This window comes from Amblyraja radiata, chromosome 30, assembly GCF_010909765.2.
Source record: "Amblyraja radiata isolate CabotCenter1 chromosome 30, sAmbRad1.1.pri, whole genome shotgun sequence".
Taxonomy (NCBI): Eukaryota; Metazoa; Chordata; class Chondrichthyes; order Rajiformes; family Rajidae; genus Amblyraja; species Amblyraja radiata.
The window spans coordinates 4,821,091-4,835,388 of NC_045985.1; the positions used below are offsets into that span (position 1 = coordinate 4,821,091).

Sequence of the window (14,298 nt, forward strand, 5' to 3'; positions counted from 1 at the left end):
GAAGAACTCTCTGCCTGGTAATTTTTGACAATTTTCTTTTTCATTCTTTTTTAAGTTAAAATATTTCCCCCCCGCCCATGGCTTCTATATACCAAGTGCTGGAGGAACTCAATGGGTCAGGTAGTACTTGCTGAGGGATTGCATGAATGACATTTCGGGTCGGGACCCCTCTGGGCCTGTCCCACTTAGCCGATTTTTTTGGCGACTGTCACAGTCGTAGCAGGTGGCCGAAAAACCGATGACTGGACCCCCCCTTCGACAACGTCTACACCAATGTCTACAACAACCTACCACCTAGTCGACGCCAAGCTACAGCAAGCAACCCATTAGGATGTCCACCTACGACCAAACCTACGTCCACCCACGACAAGCTGCGACAACTGAAGACAACTTAAGGCAATTCAGTCGCCGTTACCTGTCGCCGGTTGACGTAGCCAATGGAATTCACCAAAGTCAGCACCGGCAACAACCTACGCCATCCCGGCAGCACCTACGTCAGGAGAAGTCAAGCTACGCGCATTGCCGTAACGCCGAAAAGTTTTGAAACTTTCAAAATCCAGCTCTGACATGAAAAACGCCGCGACTCTTTGGGCGACTTGAGATGACTCAGGACCATACAGGCTACACCCCGGCGACCATGTAGCGATAGCCTAGCCGTCTGTAGTCACCTCAAAAAATCACCTAAGTGGGACAGGCCCATGCTGGCGACTTTTTAGGCGACTGCAGGAGAATATACAGCCGCCACATGTTGGTTGCCGGGGAGTGGCCTTCATGGTCGTGAGGAGTTCCCGCGTTTCGGAAACTAGTCGCGGCCTCATTATGGTCGCCGTGAATTTTTCAACATGTTGAAAAATTAGCGGAGACTAGAGTGAAGCCGCCATGGAGAGTAGCAAGAATTCCCGAGCCGTACGTGGGTCGGCAGGAGTTCCTAGTGGGTTGCCAGGAGGTCGAAGGTTCTCGTAGGTTTTAGCCGGTGCTGACCGGTGAATTTCATTGGCTCATTGAGGGAGAAAAAAACGTAAGCAGTAGTTTTCAGAACCGAGGCTAATCGACCGGTAACGTTAAATGTCCGCCGAGCTTCACAGCCGTGTATCTCTGGCTTCTTAAAAGTTGTCTCTACTCCTTCTCCCCCCTTCTTTTAAAGGACTTACTGTACACTGTGCTTTAGCCGTCTTAATTACAGCGGCAACCTTCCTGGTCATCGCGGTGTGTGTGTCTGTATCACCTTGGCTTTGCACCGTGTGAATTTCACTCAGACAGCTCTCCCCTCACTTGCCCTGTCCCCCGCCTGCATTACGGGCTGGTGAAGGAAGCGGTGTGTGTGTGTGTGTGTGTGTGTGTGTGTGTGTGTGTGTGTGTGTGTGTGTGTGTGTGTGTGTGTGTGTGTGTCTGCCTGTGTGTGTGTGTGTGTGTGTGTGTGTCTGCCTGTGTGTGTGGCTGCCTGTGTGTGTGTGTCTGCCTGTGTGTGTGTGTGTCTGCCTGTGTGTGTGTGTGTGTCTGACTGTGTGTGTGTGTGTGTCTGCCTGTGTGTGTGTGTGTGTGTGTGTGTGTGTGTGTGTGTGTCTGCCTGTGTGTGTGTCTGCCTGTGTGTGTGTGTGTGTGTGTGTCTGCCTGTGTGTGTCTGCCTGTGTGTGCGTCTGCCTGTGTGTGTCTGCCTGTGTGTGCCTGTGTGTGTGTGTGTGTGTCTGCCTGTGTGTGTGTGTGTGTGTCTGCCTGTGTGTGTGTGTGTGTCTGCCTGTGTGTGTGTGTGTGTGTGTGTGTGTGTGTGTGTGTGTGTGTGTGTGTGTGTGTGTGTGTGCGCGTGTTCCACTCTTGACAGTCGCCGGCAGTCGCCTGAAAAATGATTTAAGCGGGACAGGCCCATAACACTCAAAGAGTCAAAGAGGTTTCTCAATATTTTTCAGGGCGATATTTGGGATGAAATGCGACCCGTTCACCGGCTGTCAGTAGGGTGAACCAACGCACAGCTTCCGAAACCTCCTCTTGCCCGACGCCCGGGATTGAGGCTCCTTGTACAGATCCAGAACGCAACAAGCGGAAACCTTCACCCACTTGTCGACGTCTCGGCTGTGGAGGAAGGGATAAAGTTTCTCCTCGAATTTATTCCCGGTGAAGGAGTGGAGATGGGACTTGGTGGCCACGTTGTAGAACGAGACCCTCCCGGACTCGTAACTGAGGTAAACTCCCACCTTCTCGGGGGTGGGTTTGGCGTCGAGGATGGAGCGAGTGGCGTCGTTGGTGTAACAGTCAGACTCAAGGCGTTGGATGGTCCAGAATTTATTCTCCGGCAGCATCTCCACCTTCTCTCTCCTCTCGGCCGACTCGGAGACCACTCCCAGGCTCCAGTCCCGATTCATGGCCACCTCCACCACCCAGTAATGTCGTCCCCCACTGAATGAGTTCGACCCCAGCACCGATTCCAGATCTTTAAAGCAGTCCCCGCTCTCCTTTCGGGTCTGTTCGCTGTCGGTCAGCCGCATACGATTGAGATTTTTCAACTCCAGCTTTGGGTGCGCTGTTTTCTCGTCCAGGGTCACGGAAACTAGGGGGAAGAAAGCAGAAAGTTCTTAAACTGGTGAATGGTTCACCCAAGGGGCGAATGAAATTATTTTATGGTGAATGAAACTCGAGGGGTGAATGAAGGGTGAATTACTTAATTTATTCAGATATTTATTCAGATCAAGGGGAGGTCATTTAAGACTGAGGAGAGAAAAAACTTTTTCACCCAGAGAGTTGTGAATTTGTGGAATGCCCTGCCACAGAGGGCAGTGGAGGCCAAGTCGCTGGATGGATTTAAGAGAGAGTTAGATAGAGGTCTCGGGGCAAGTTGAGTCAAGGGATATGGGGAGAAGGCAGGCACGGGTTATTGTTTGGGGACGATCAGCCATGATCACAATGAATGGTGGTGCTGGCTCGAAGGGCTGAATGGCCTCCCCCTGCACCTATTGTCTATGTTTCTATATTTATATATTTTTTCCTATACATAAAGAAGGCATTGCCATTAAAGTAGTGAGTAAGCTCTTATTGGTTTTAATGGCAGTGGAGCTGGAAATTTAATACTATTTTTTTTTCTCTCTCTACCTATGGGGTTTCTAATTTCAAAGTAGTTGGATATTTCCCAAATTTCTGCAATGTAACCTTAAGCATGCGGGTACAGCAGGCAGTAAAGAAAGCGAATGGCATGTTGGCCTTCATAAAAAGAGGTTGAGTATAGGAGCAAAGAGGTCCTTCTGCAGTTGTACAGGGCCCTAGTGAGACCACACCTGGAGTATTGTGTGCAGTTTTGGTCCCCTAATTTGAGGAAGGACATTCTTGCTATTGAGGGAGTGCAGCGTAGGTTTACAAGGTTAATTCCCGGGATGGCGGGACTGTCATATGCTGAGAGAATGGAGCAGTTGGGCTTGTACACTCTGGAGTTTAGAAGGATGAGCGGGTATCTTATTGAAACATATAAGATTATTAAGGGCTTGGAGACGCTAGAGGCAGGAAACATGTTCCCAATGTTGGGGGGAGTCCAGAACCAGGGGCCACAGTTTAAGAATAAGGGGTAAGCCATTTAGAACGGAGACGAGGAAACACTTTTTCACACAGAGAGTTGTGAGTCTGTGGAATTCTCTGGTGGAGGCCGATTCTCTGGATACTTTCAAGAGAGAGCTAGATAGGGCTCTTAAAGATAGCGGAGTCAGGGGATATGGGGAGAAGGCAGGAACGGGGTACTGATTGGGGATGATCAGCCGTGATCACAGTGAATGGCGGTGCTGGCTCGAAGGGCCGACTGGCCTACTCCTGCACCTATTGTTTGTTGTCTATATGCAAAAAAGTAACAATGACATAGGAAACAGGCCATTGCTGGCTGTTTGTACGGTGAAAACGAGTGGGTGGGGGAGGGATGGAGAGAGAGGGAATGCCGGGGCTACCTGACGTGAGAAAAATCAATATTCATACCACTGGGCTGTAAGCTGCCCACGCGAAATATGAAATGCTGTTCCTCCAATTTGTATTTGGCCTCAGTCTGACCATGGAGGAGGCCAAGGACAGAAAGGTCTGAGTGGGTATGGGAAGGAGAATTACAGTGTTTCGCAGCCGGGAGATCAGGTAGGTTCAGGTGGACTTAGGCCGACAAAACTAAACTAAAGTAAAAGGAGTTACTGCCTGAAAAAGGCGGCTGGCATCTTCAGAGACCTACACAACACTGACCACACTCTCATTTCAACTTATCAGGTAGACAGTCGCACAGAGTCTCTTGGCCAGAGTAGGGGAATAAAGAACCCGAGGGCTAAGGTTCAACGTGAAGGGGGAAAGATTTTATTTAAATGTGAATGGCAACGTTTTCACACAAAGGGTGGTGGGTGTATGGAATGAGGTGTCGGAGGAGGTAGTTGAGGCTGGAACTAGTGCAACGTTTTAAGAAGAAATTGGACAGGTACATGGATAGGACAGGTTCAGAGGGAAATGGGGCAAATGCAGGCAAGGGGGACTAGTGTAGATGGGACACGTTGGGCAAGTTGGGCCAAAGGGCCTGGTTCCACACAGTGCAAATCTATATGACTATAAAAACCTATAGATAAATAACGGTGTTGTCAGTTGGATTACATTTCAGTTCTCTATTTACCTTCGTTTATTTTCTGTTCTTGATAACCTGTAAAGAAAAATAAAAGTTTAAAATTAGTCTAGAGTCAAGAGTGTTTTCTTGTCATAGGCTTGTCTACACTGGAGTTTAGAAGGATGAGAGGGTATCTTATTGAAACATATAAGATTATTAAGGGTTTGACAATAGACAATAGACAATAGGTGCAGGAGTAGGCCATTCGGTCCTTCGAGCCATTCAATGTGATCATGGCTGATCATCCCCAATCAGTACCCCGTTCCTGCCTTCTCCCCATATCCCCTGACTCCGCTATTTTTAAGAGCTCTCTTGAAAGCATCCAGAGAACCTGCCTCCACCGCCATCTGAGGCAGAAAATTCCACAGACTCACCACTCTCTGTGAGAAATAGTGTTTCCTCGTCAACGTTCTAAATGGCTTACCCCTTAATCTTACTGTGGCCCCTGGTTCTAGACACCCCCAACATCAGGAACATGTTTCCTACCTCTAGCGTGTCCAAACTCTTAACAATCTTATATGTTTCAATGAGATGCCCTCTCATCCTTCTAAACTCCAGAGAGTACAAGCCCAGCTGCTCCATTCTCTCAGCATATGACAGTCCCGCCATCCCGGGAATTAACCTTGTAAACCTACACTGCACTCCCTCAATAACATAGTCTGTGGCATTCTCTGCCTCAGAGGGCGGTGGAGGCCGGTTCTCTGGATACTTTCAAGAGAGAGCTAGATTCGACCCTTCGAGCCAGCACCGCCATTCGATGTGATTTTGGCTGATCATGCACAATCAATACCCCGTTCCTGCCTTCTCCCCATATCCCCCGACTCCGCTACCTTTAAGAGCTCTATCTATCTCTCTCTTGAAAGCATCCAGAGAACCGGCCTCCACCACCCTCTGAGGCAGAGAATTCCACAGACTCACAACTCTCTGTGTGAAAAAGTGTTTCCTCATCTCCGTTCTAAATGGTTTACCCCTTATTATTAATACAATAAATAAATAACATAAATATTAGGCAATCATATCCGTGCCAAAAATTGAGGTCTGTCTATGCATTTAAAATTCTATTTTTTAACGAGTCAGGGATTGTAAAAATGGATTCAATTCCGAAGCTTCTCACCTTCCAATTTGCAAAACAACGTCAGTTCTGAAATCAAGAACATAAGGTTATGTTAGTGAGAGAGATTCTACAGCTAATGCCACATACTGGAAACACTCATTACGACTGACCATAGGCGGGGGGGGGGGGGTGAGGGGTAATTGTGTTCATAAATTGATGTTTATATGTTATAGGAGCAGAATTAGACCATTTCGGCCCATCAGGTCTATTCTGCCATTCAGTCATGGCTGTCCTATTTTCCCCTCCCATCCTCATTTTCCTGCCTTCTCCCCATAACAATAGACAATAGGTGCAGGAGGAGGCCATTCAGTCCTTCGAGCCAGCACCGCCATTCAATGTGATCATGGCTGATCATCCCCAATCAGTACCCCGTTCCTGCCTTCTCCCCATATCCCTTGACTCCGCTATCTTTAAGAGATCTATCAAACTCTCTATTGAAAGCATGAGCCTCCACTGCCTTCTGAGGCAGAGAATTCCACCGATTCACAAATATTTGGGTGAAAAAGTTGTTGCTCTTCTCCATTCTAAATGGCCTACCCCTTATTCTTAAACTGTGGACTCTGGTTCTGGACTCCCCCAACATGTTTCCTGCCTCCAGCATGTCCAATCCCTTGAAAATCTTATATGTTTCAATAAGATACCCTCTCACCCTTCTAAATTCCAGTGTATACAAGCCCAGTCGCTCCATTCTATCAACATATGACAGTAAATCTAATAATAATAATAATAATAATAAATACTTTATTGATCCCCTCAGGGAAATTCAGATGTCCAGAAGCCCCCAACCAACAAACCCACAGATTCAAAATGAACGCAGACAGAAAATACATAGAATACAATGTGGACACTACCTGAGAGCAATAAATACTTAAAAAGACCAATAATTAACAGTTAAAAATTAAAAATTGCAAAATGCATCCCCCTACAGCCTAGCGGTCCGAATTATAAAATCTAATGGCTGCAGGGGTGAAGGATCTCCTGAACCGCTCCGTTCTACAGGGCAGGGAGAGGAGCCGGTTGTTGTTCCGAGTGCTCTTTTGACTCTCCAGAATTACATGGAGGGGATGCCCGGGGTTCTTCAGGATGACCTGCACCTTGTGCCTCATACGCCTCTCAAGCACATCCATCCCAGAGTCTACTCTCCCCTCCAGCACTGAGCTAGCTCGTTTAACCAGTTTGACCAGCATCTTGTTGTTTTTTGCACTAATGCTGTTGCCCCAGCAGACAACAGCGTAGAAAATAACATTTGCAACCACAGTGTTGTAAAACATGTGCAGCATTTCATTACACACATTGAAGGATTTGAGCCTTCTGAGGAAAAAGAGTCTGCTCTGGCCTTTTTTGTAGAGGGAGTCAGAGTTGACAGACCAGTCCAGTTTGTTATCAAGGTGCACTCCAAGGTATTTATATGCCTGCACCACCTCAATGTCAGCCCCTGCAACGTTGACCGGCTGAAGGGGGAGCTTGGACCTGCCAAAGTTAACCACCATCTCTTTAGTCTTAGTTGTGTTCAGGATGAGACAGTTCTCTTCAATCCAGGCACAAAAGGAACTGGTCAAGTTCCTGTATTCCTCCTCCTGCCCGTTCCTTATCATCTGAATATTTCTGTACGTGGCATGTGTCAGACTTATAGTTAAAGTCTGCTGTATACAGGGTGAAGAGGAACGGGGCCAGAACCGTTCCCTGTGGGGCTCCAACATTGCACACCACTGTGCCAGAGACACTACCCTACGCTGCACCCCCTCAATTGCAAGAATGTTTTTCCAAACCTGTCCTATCCATGTACCTGTCTAACTGTTTATTTAACGTTGGGATAGTCCCAGCCTCAATTACCTCCTCTGGTAGCTAGTTCCATACACCCACCACCCTTTGTGTGAAAATGCCACCCCTCAGATTCCTATTAAATCTTTTCCCCTTCACCTTGAACCTATTGGTTCAATAGGTGCAGGAACAGGCCATTCGGCCCTTCAAGCCAGCACCGCTATTTAATGTGATCAGGGCTGATCATCCCCAATCAGTCCCCTGTTGCACCATTCCCCTACTCTGGGCAAGAGATTCTGTGCATCTACGCGATCTATTCCTCTCATGATTTTATACATGGTGTCGGTGAATCCCATTTATCAACTAATTTTTGGTGTTCCGAATCTCAATTTATATGGAGTTCAATAGAAATGTTCGACACAAAAAGCTGGAGTAACTCAGCGGGTCAGGCAGCATCTCTGGAGAAAAGGAAAAGGAGTCGAGACCCTTTTTCTTTCCTACTCCGAATAGAAATGTTGATCAGGCACAAATTCTAATGTGTAGAACATTTCCAATAACACATAGTTTCCAATTGAAGAAGTCCGAAGAAGGGTCTCGAACCAAAACGTCACCATTCTCCCCAGAGATGCTGCCTGTCCCGCTGAGTTACTCCAGTACTTTGTGTCTATCTTCAACCGATAGACTTTGCTTACAGGATTTTACACTCTTTCGTGAAATTTTGCTCAACTGTTTTGGGGTTTTTTTTGTACCTACCTTTAACCTTTTGATGTTTTTTCCTGTGGTGAAATATTTGACAAATGATCACAATGATGACGAGAATAAAAACTAACGAGAAAACGACCATCCATATGTTGGTCTTGGGGAAAAAAACACCTGCAAAATACAATTATAAAGAATCAAGCACATAGTTCCCTGATAGTGGCTTCTCAGGTAGATAAGGTTGTCAAAAAGGCTTTGGCCTTCAGTCAGAGTAATGAGTATAGAGAATATGTAGGAAAGAAATGCACACTCGGCTCGGACAAACTCTGAACATTAATAGCCCATAATCTGTTTATTTGCACTTTATCAGTTTATTTATTCATGTGTGTATATATTTATACAATGATATATGGACACACTGATCTGTTCTGTATTCATGCCTACTATGTTCTGTGTGCTAAAGCAAAGCAAGAATTTCATTGTCCTATACAGGGACACATGACAATAAACTCTCTTGAACTCTTGAACTTGAACAGATGCTGGCTTCTACCGAAGATAGACATAAAATGCTGGAGTTACTCAGCAGGTCAGGCAGCATCTCTGTAGAAAAGGAATCGGTGAGGTTTCAGGATGGAACCCTTCCTCACACTGCAACCTTTTTTCCCCCAGTGTGAAGAAGGGTTCGGACCCGAAACGTCACCTATTCCTTTTCTCCAGAGATGCTGCCTGTCTCACTTGGTGTCTGGCACTTGGTGTCTATCTATGAAAGGCAAAGATTAAGTGAATGTGGAAAGGATGTTTCCACTAACGGGAGAGTCTAGGACCAGAGGTCATAGCCTCAGATTTAAAGGGCGCTCTTTTAGAAAGGATACGAGTGTAGTACCCATTTAGCTTAACTCAGTATGTGATAGCCATTACCAGCTACCTTTAAATTTTATCTGCCTGTAATTATGTGGGTGGGATTTATACGTAGTCTGAGGCGTGTTTGTGGTCGGGATTCTCGCGCGGACTCGCTAGAAGTTAGTTTAGTTTGAAGAAGCATGGGGGAGAGGTCACAGCTTTTGACCATGCACGAGTATGACCACATTAAAATGCACTTACACAAGAAGAAGCTTGGACGAATATCTTACTGTATTTATTACTATAATAAATAAACTATTAATGAAAAACATAGAAACATAGAAAACATAGAAAAATAGGTGCAGGTGATGAAGCTGAATTTTAGTTAAAAATATAAGAAGATATTAAATTGGCTTCTGGGCTAGCTTACAGCTTATATTTAGTCTCAAATTAGGCTTGCCTCAGGTTGCAGTGTGTGGGATAATAAATACCATAACATTGTCTCCCAAGTGACAAGCAGAGAAGAGCTAGATCTCTTTGAAGTAAGATGCCGTAAACAAAATGGCCAATGTTATGGGGGAGGAGGCGAGAAAGGAAGAGAGAAACAGCTAGTCATATCTGTGAAGTAAGATGCCATAAACCAAATGGCCAATGTTTATGAGGGACCAAATGACAGAGAGGAAGCAGCGAAAGAGCTAGGGTGATCTCTGTGAAGATAAAATGGCATTATCCAAATGGCCAATGTTTATGAAGGACGAGAGAGAAACCGGGGAGGTAGAAAGATAAAATGTCGTAAACCAAATGGCCAATGTTATCTTGTAACATGTAAACAAAGGCCTTTGATGTGATGCATTCTGTGGAAACCTTTTCCTGTACCTCTGACCATGACTAATGTCTGTGAAATGTGCTAAGGGGACAAAAAAACCCTATTTAAGGCAATGTAATTCTGTTGTTCAGAGGAAGGGGACGGAAGACGGTCAAGTGTCTGTATTGGTCACTTGACTGGAATTCTCGCTCCCTTCCATCGGCCGATGTTAAGTAAAGTTTTGAACTGGTCTACCAAACAGTTTATGTGGTGTCTATTTATTAAGAAGCGAACCTGGTTTTGTAGTTAAGAAAGTAGCTTTTTCATTGGCGTAGTTATGCAGGCCTCGCTGGGACCACATCAACGGCTGACTGTGCAAGAGGTTGCAGAGGTTGCCGGGATTGGAAGGGAGATAACTGAGCTCTATCGGCCCCCTTGTCAGACCGACTCCCTAGAAACTCCCGGGAACATCTGTGATCCTTCATCAGACATTGAATTGGTTCCCTGCCGAGGTTCTTAGAAACAGACAAAGGTGAGACCAGTTGGGCTTTATATGGTTTTTTTTAAAGAAGGGATTGTGTATGTATTTTTAAGACAGAATTGTGTATGTATTTTTAAGACAGAATTGTGTATGTATTTTTAAGAAGGAATTGTGTATATTTTTAAGAAGGACTTGAGCAGTTTCTCTTTCTCTCTCTCTCTGTCTATCTCTCTTTGTTTTCTTTTTTTATCTCTCTCTACTAAGGGCTCATCGGCCTCGTTGAGACATCCGTGATTTGTCAGGTTGAGATACGGGGGTTGAGGTTTGCGTCTGGCTTATTGAGACATCCGAAGAGTTGTCGGATTGAGAAATAAGTGGCGTTGTATATTAAAGAGTTAAGAAGTCTGCCAGGTTGAGAAACGGGGGTCCCGGATAGTGGGTCTGCTTCGTTGAGACACCTGGGGCTTATTTTAAGGGATAAGACGTCTGCCAGGTTGAGAAAAGGGGGTCTCGGTTAGCGAGTCGGCCTCGTTGAGACACTTGGGTCGTATATTAAAGAGTTAAAAAGTCAGCCAAATTGAGAAACTGGGGTCTCGAGTAGCGAGTCGGCCTGGTTGATATATTTGGAACGATTCGGAATTAAGAAGTCTGTTTTCTTTTTCTCTTTCTCTTTCTTTCTATCTATCTATGGGGAATGCTCTGGATAACAGTCCAACATATGTGTTATTTGAATCCTAGGTATAATAAGAAATTTAGAATGTTAAGTTACAAGTTGACCAAACGGTTAGGGGATGAAGCCTGGCCAGTAGGGGGAACATGGAATGTAGAGACATTTATATGGGAAAGGAAGGCAGGAAAGAAATGGAAGAAAGGTATTAAAACATGGGACGCAGACGCAGTGAAGAAGCATGAGGAGAGTATAGAGTTCGAAGTTGGATGGATACTGTATGTAAGAAGGGGATAGAGTTAAGAAACAAGGATAGCACTCGGAAAGGATGGAACGTATTGCAACTAGAATGCCAGTGGGCAGAGGAACAAGAGGAAATAATTAAAAGACAGACAGGAGGTGAGAAACAGGTGATGGTTAGTAAAAAAATAAACCCAGTACTGGTAAATCCTCTGGAGGAGACTTCATGTCTGGCACGACGACCCTATTTGGTAATGAAGATGAGGAGTTAGATAATCTTGGGAGATGTCCACCTCCCTATGCCCTACCAGTAGCAATGGCATCCTTACCTTTGACAGTTCCGTCAGTAACATCCCTATACCTTGAAGTTCTGACCTTACAAAGCTCCCCAGGATTGGGAGCATGGGAATGCCTTTTTGTGCGTAATTTGTTTAAGGCATTGATGCTACCAGAACAGCTGGCCATTGTTAAATGTACTGCACACACTGGTGCTGGGGACCCTATAGCAAAAGGCAATAGGTTGCTGATAGTGTATCCAAACAGGCAGCCTGTACATCAAAATGCTTAGTGACAGCACGTAAACAGATGCTAGCAAATAGAACGGTCCTGCCAAACATGAAGGAGGTATGTACATTACAGAGGGACGCCTCTCATATATAATAATAACTATGGAAACAAGAGGGCTGTGCCATTGATACAGCACACCCCGCTTGGACAAGTTGGTGTATTCGATACATTTTAACCCGTCTTACTCATGCTGGTAAGGAGGGAATGATAGGATAACAAAGGAAACGTGGTGGCAGGCCTCTGAATGTAAAATTTGCCAACAAATTAATCCAGGCAAATCAATTAAGATACCCTCAGGGGTGACGTCAATGTCATCACGATCGTTTGAATGCATACAGATTGATTTTATTGAAATGCCAAGGGCCCAGTGTTATAAATATTGCTTAGTGATTTTAGATTTATTTAGCAGGTGGAGTGAAGCTCTACCAACCACTAATAATACTGCTGAAACTATGGTAACATTGTTGTTAAGAGAAGTTATTCCCAGGTTTGGCCTACCTACTGTCATAAGTTCAGACAATGGTCTTCATTTTATTGCCACTATTAATAAGGAAAAATGTGCACATTGTAATATTCAACAGCAATTTCACTATGTACACCACCCACAGGCATCTGGGATGGTGGAAAGAGTCAATGGGGATTGCAAAACAAAATTACCCCGGAGGTAAATCCTTTTTCTGACAGGCAACTATGTTATAAAAAAATTGGGGATGAAGGGAAATTTGATGGAGAAATGAGGAAAGAGCTAGGGAGACTGAAAAGTCAAGGGGAGTCTGACTAATCATGATCTGGATCAATGTCCAATTAGGGTTAGGTAACCAGGATTTTGGTAAACAGAAGTCTTGTCAGAAAAAGGGAAATTACAAAGAGACGTCTTTGAAGATGAAATTATATACTGCTGGTAAAACAATGTTTTTGTATATGTACTGATTGTAAAGCAATGTTTTTTGTATGTGGAATGTGTGAAATTCGAAGCAATGAGCAAAGTTGTGTGTCGCTTTAAGAAGTTTGTCCTTTAAAATGCAAATGGACAGTTTATGGTGTGCTCCGTTAAGAAACAGGCATGAATGGGGGGGGCGGAGCTATACTCGAATGATAAAGTGTTGGTTGATTATAAATCTTTTGAACCAAGTTTTTAAAAAAAAGACTCTTCCCGATTAAAGTGTTAAATGAGATTGGAAATGTCAAAATTACAGAGAAAAAGAAAATGTATTATTGATTACTGATTCTGAGTGAGTTCTTTTGGGAAAGATTGTTTTGATATGATAACAGATGTTGTCTTTTAAAATGCAAATGAAGCAAGATTACTGGTTGCAAGCAAACAAAAAGATGTTGCTGTAGCATGGGCTGTGTGAGGGAAATGAAGGAAAAGCTGCCGCGTCCACCACCTGGAGAGTGGGGGGGAAGCCACCTACAGGCCCTGGGCAATTAACTAATTATGTATGGACGGCAATTAACCCATGTCTTGCCAGATCTACATTCCCAGGTTGGAGGAGTTTTTGCTGGAAACCAGTGACCAAGGCCATAAAAGCTATACGATGATGGTGCTGGGACAAGAAAAAATTGAGACTGTATTGAAAAGAACAACCAAGTGTTGCTAACAACATGAACTGCTGTAAAGATTGAAGATCATCGTCGCTGGATACATTTGATTGACTGTGAACAGTTTGTGGAAACAAGGACAATGGGCTATTGATGCTCCCTTTATTCTGGGGTGGCCCAGCCCACATGGACTGAACTTTCTTCAGAATGGCAAACTTGCGGACTAACTCACATTTAAAGGATGGTACACACCTCCTTTTAAACAAGATTGAAGTCAAACATGACAAGCGCAGCAAAGATAACCTGACTACAGACAGTAAGAGGTCTGCAAAGGCCAGTTAAATCTACCTGTTTTTGCCACAACCAAGGCACTGGTGTATTTTTAGGAAACAGTATATTTGTGACAGGGCATTGTTATGTTGCAAATGCAGTGCCACACAAGAGAAGCATGAACCAGTTACACCAGCACACGGGGAGTTCCAAGCGAAGCCGAATAAAGGCTGAGCAATTTTTATGATCCTTTTCCTGTCCTATGGTAGTATCTTAGTGTCACGTTCGGGGGAGGTTGGTGGCCATTTAAAATGTTTGGAGGGACTTGTGGAACGATTGTCCACTATGAATTGATTGTGTTACTAGTGTACTATTAATTTGTCTGATGAGATGCTTATGGTCTTTCGTATGTACTCAGCAAGGACTGTAGTTGTTATCAAAATTTTGATAAAAGGATGGAATGATGAAGCTGAATTTTAGTTAAAAATATAAGAAGATATTAAATTGGCTTCTGGGCTAGCTTACAGCTTATATTTAGTCTCAAATTAGGCTTGCCTCAGGTTGCAGTGTGTGGGATAATAAATACCATAACATTGTCTCCCAAGTGACAAGCAGAGAAGAGCTAGATCTCTTTGAAGTAAGATGCCGTAAACAAAATGGCCAATGTTATGGGGGAGGAGGCGAGAAAGGAAGAGAGAAACAGCTAGTC

General features: G+C 44.5%; 1 protein-coding gene across 1 annotated transcript in view; it reads right to left on the reverse strand.

Moving 5' to 3' along the window:
* Nucleotides 1–1,848: 1,848 nt before the first annotated feature.
* The window catches only part of LOC116989781 (butyrophilin subfamily 1 member A1-like), a 37,749-nt gene continuing 25,299 nt past the window's right edge, over nt 1,849–14,298 (reverse strand). The window contains exons 5-8 of the mRNA XM_033047355.1: nt 8,232–8,351; nt 5,718–5,744; nt 4,613–4,639; nt 1,849–2,542 (exon numbers count right to left, since the gene is read on the reverse strand). Coding sequence (XP_032903246.1) covers nt 1,944–2,542; nt 4,613–4,639; nt 5,718–5,744; nt 8,232–8,351 — 773 coding nt within the window. The 3' untranslated portion in view covers nt 1,849–1,943. The remainder of the gene's footprint in view (nt 2,543–4,612; nt 4,640–5,717; nt 5,745–8,231; nt 8,352–14,298) is intronic.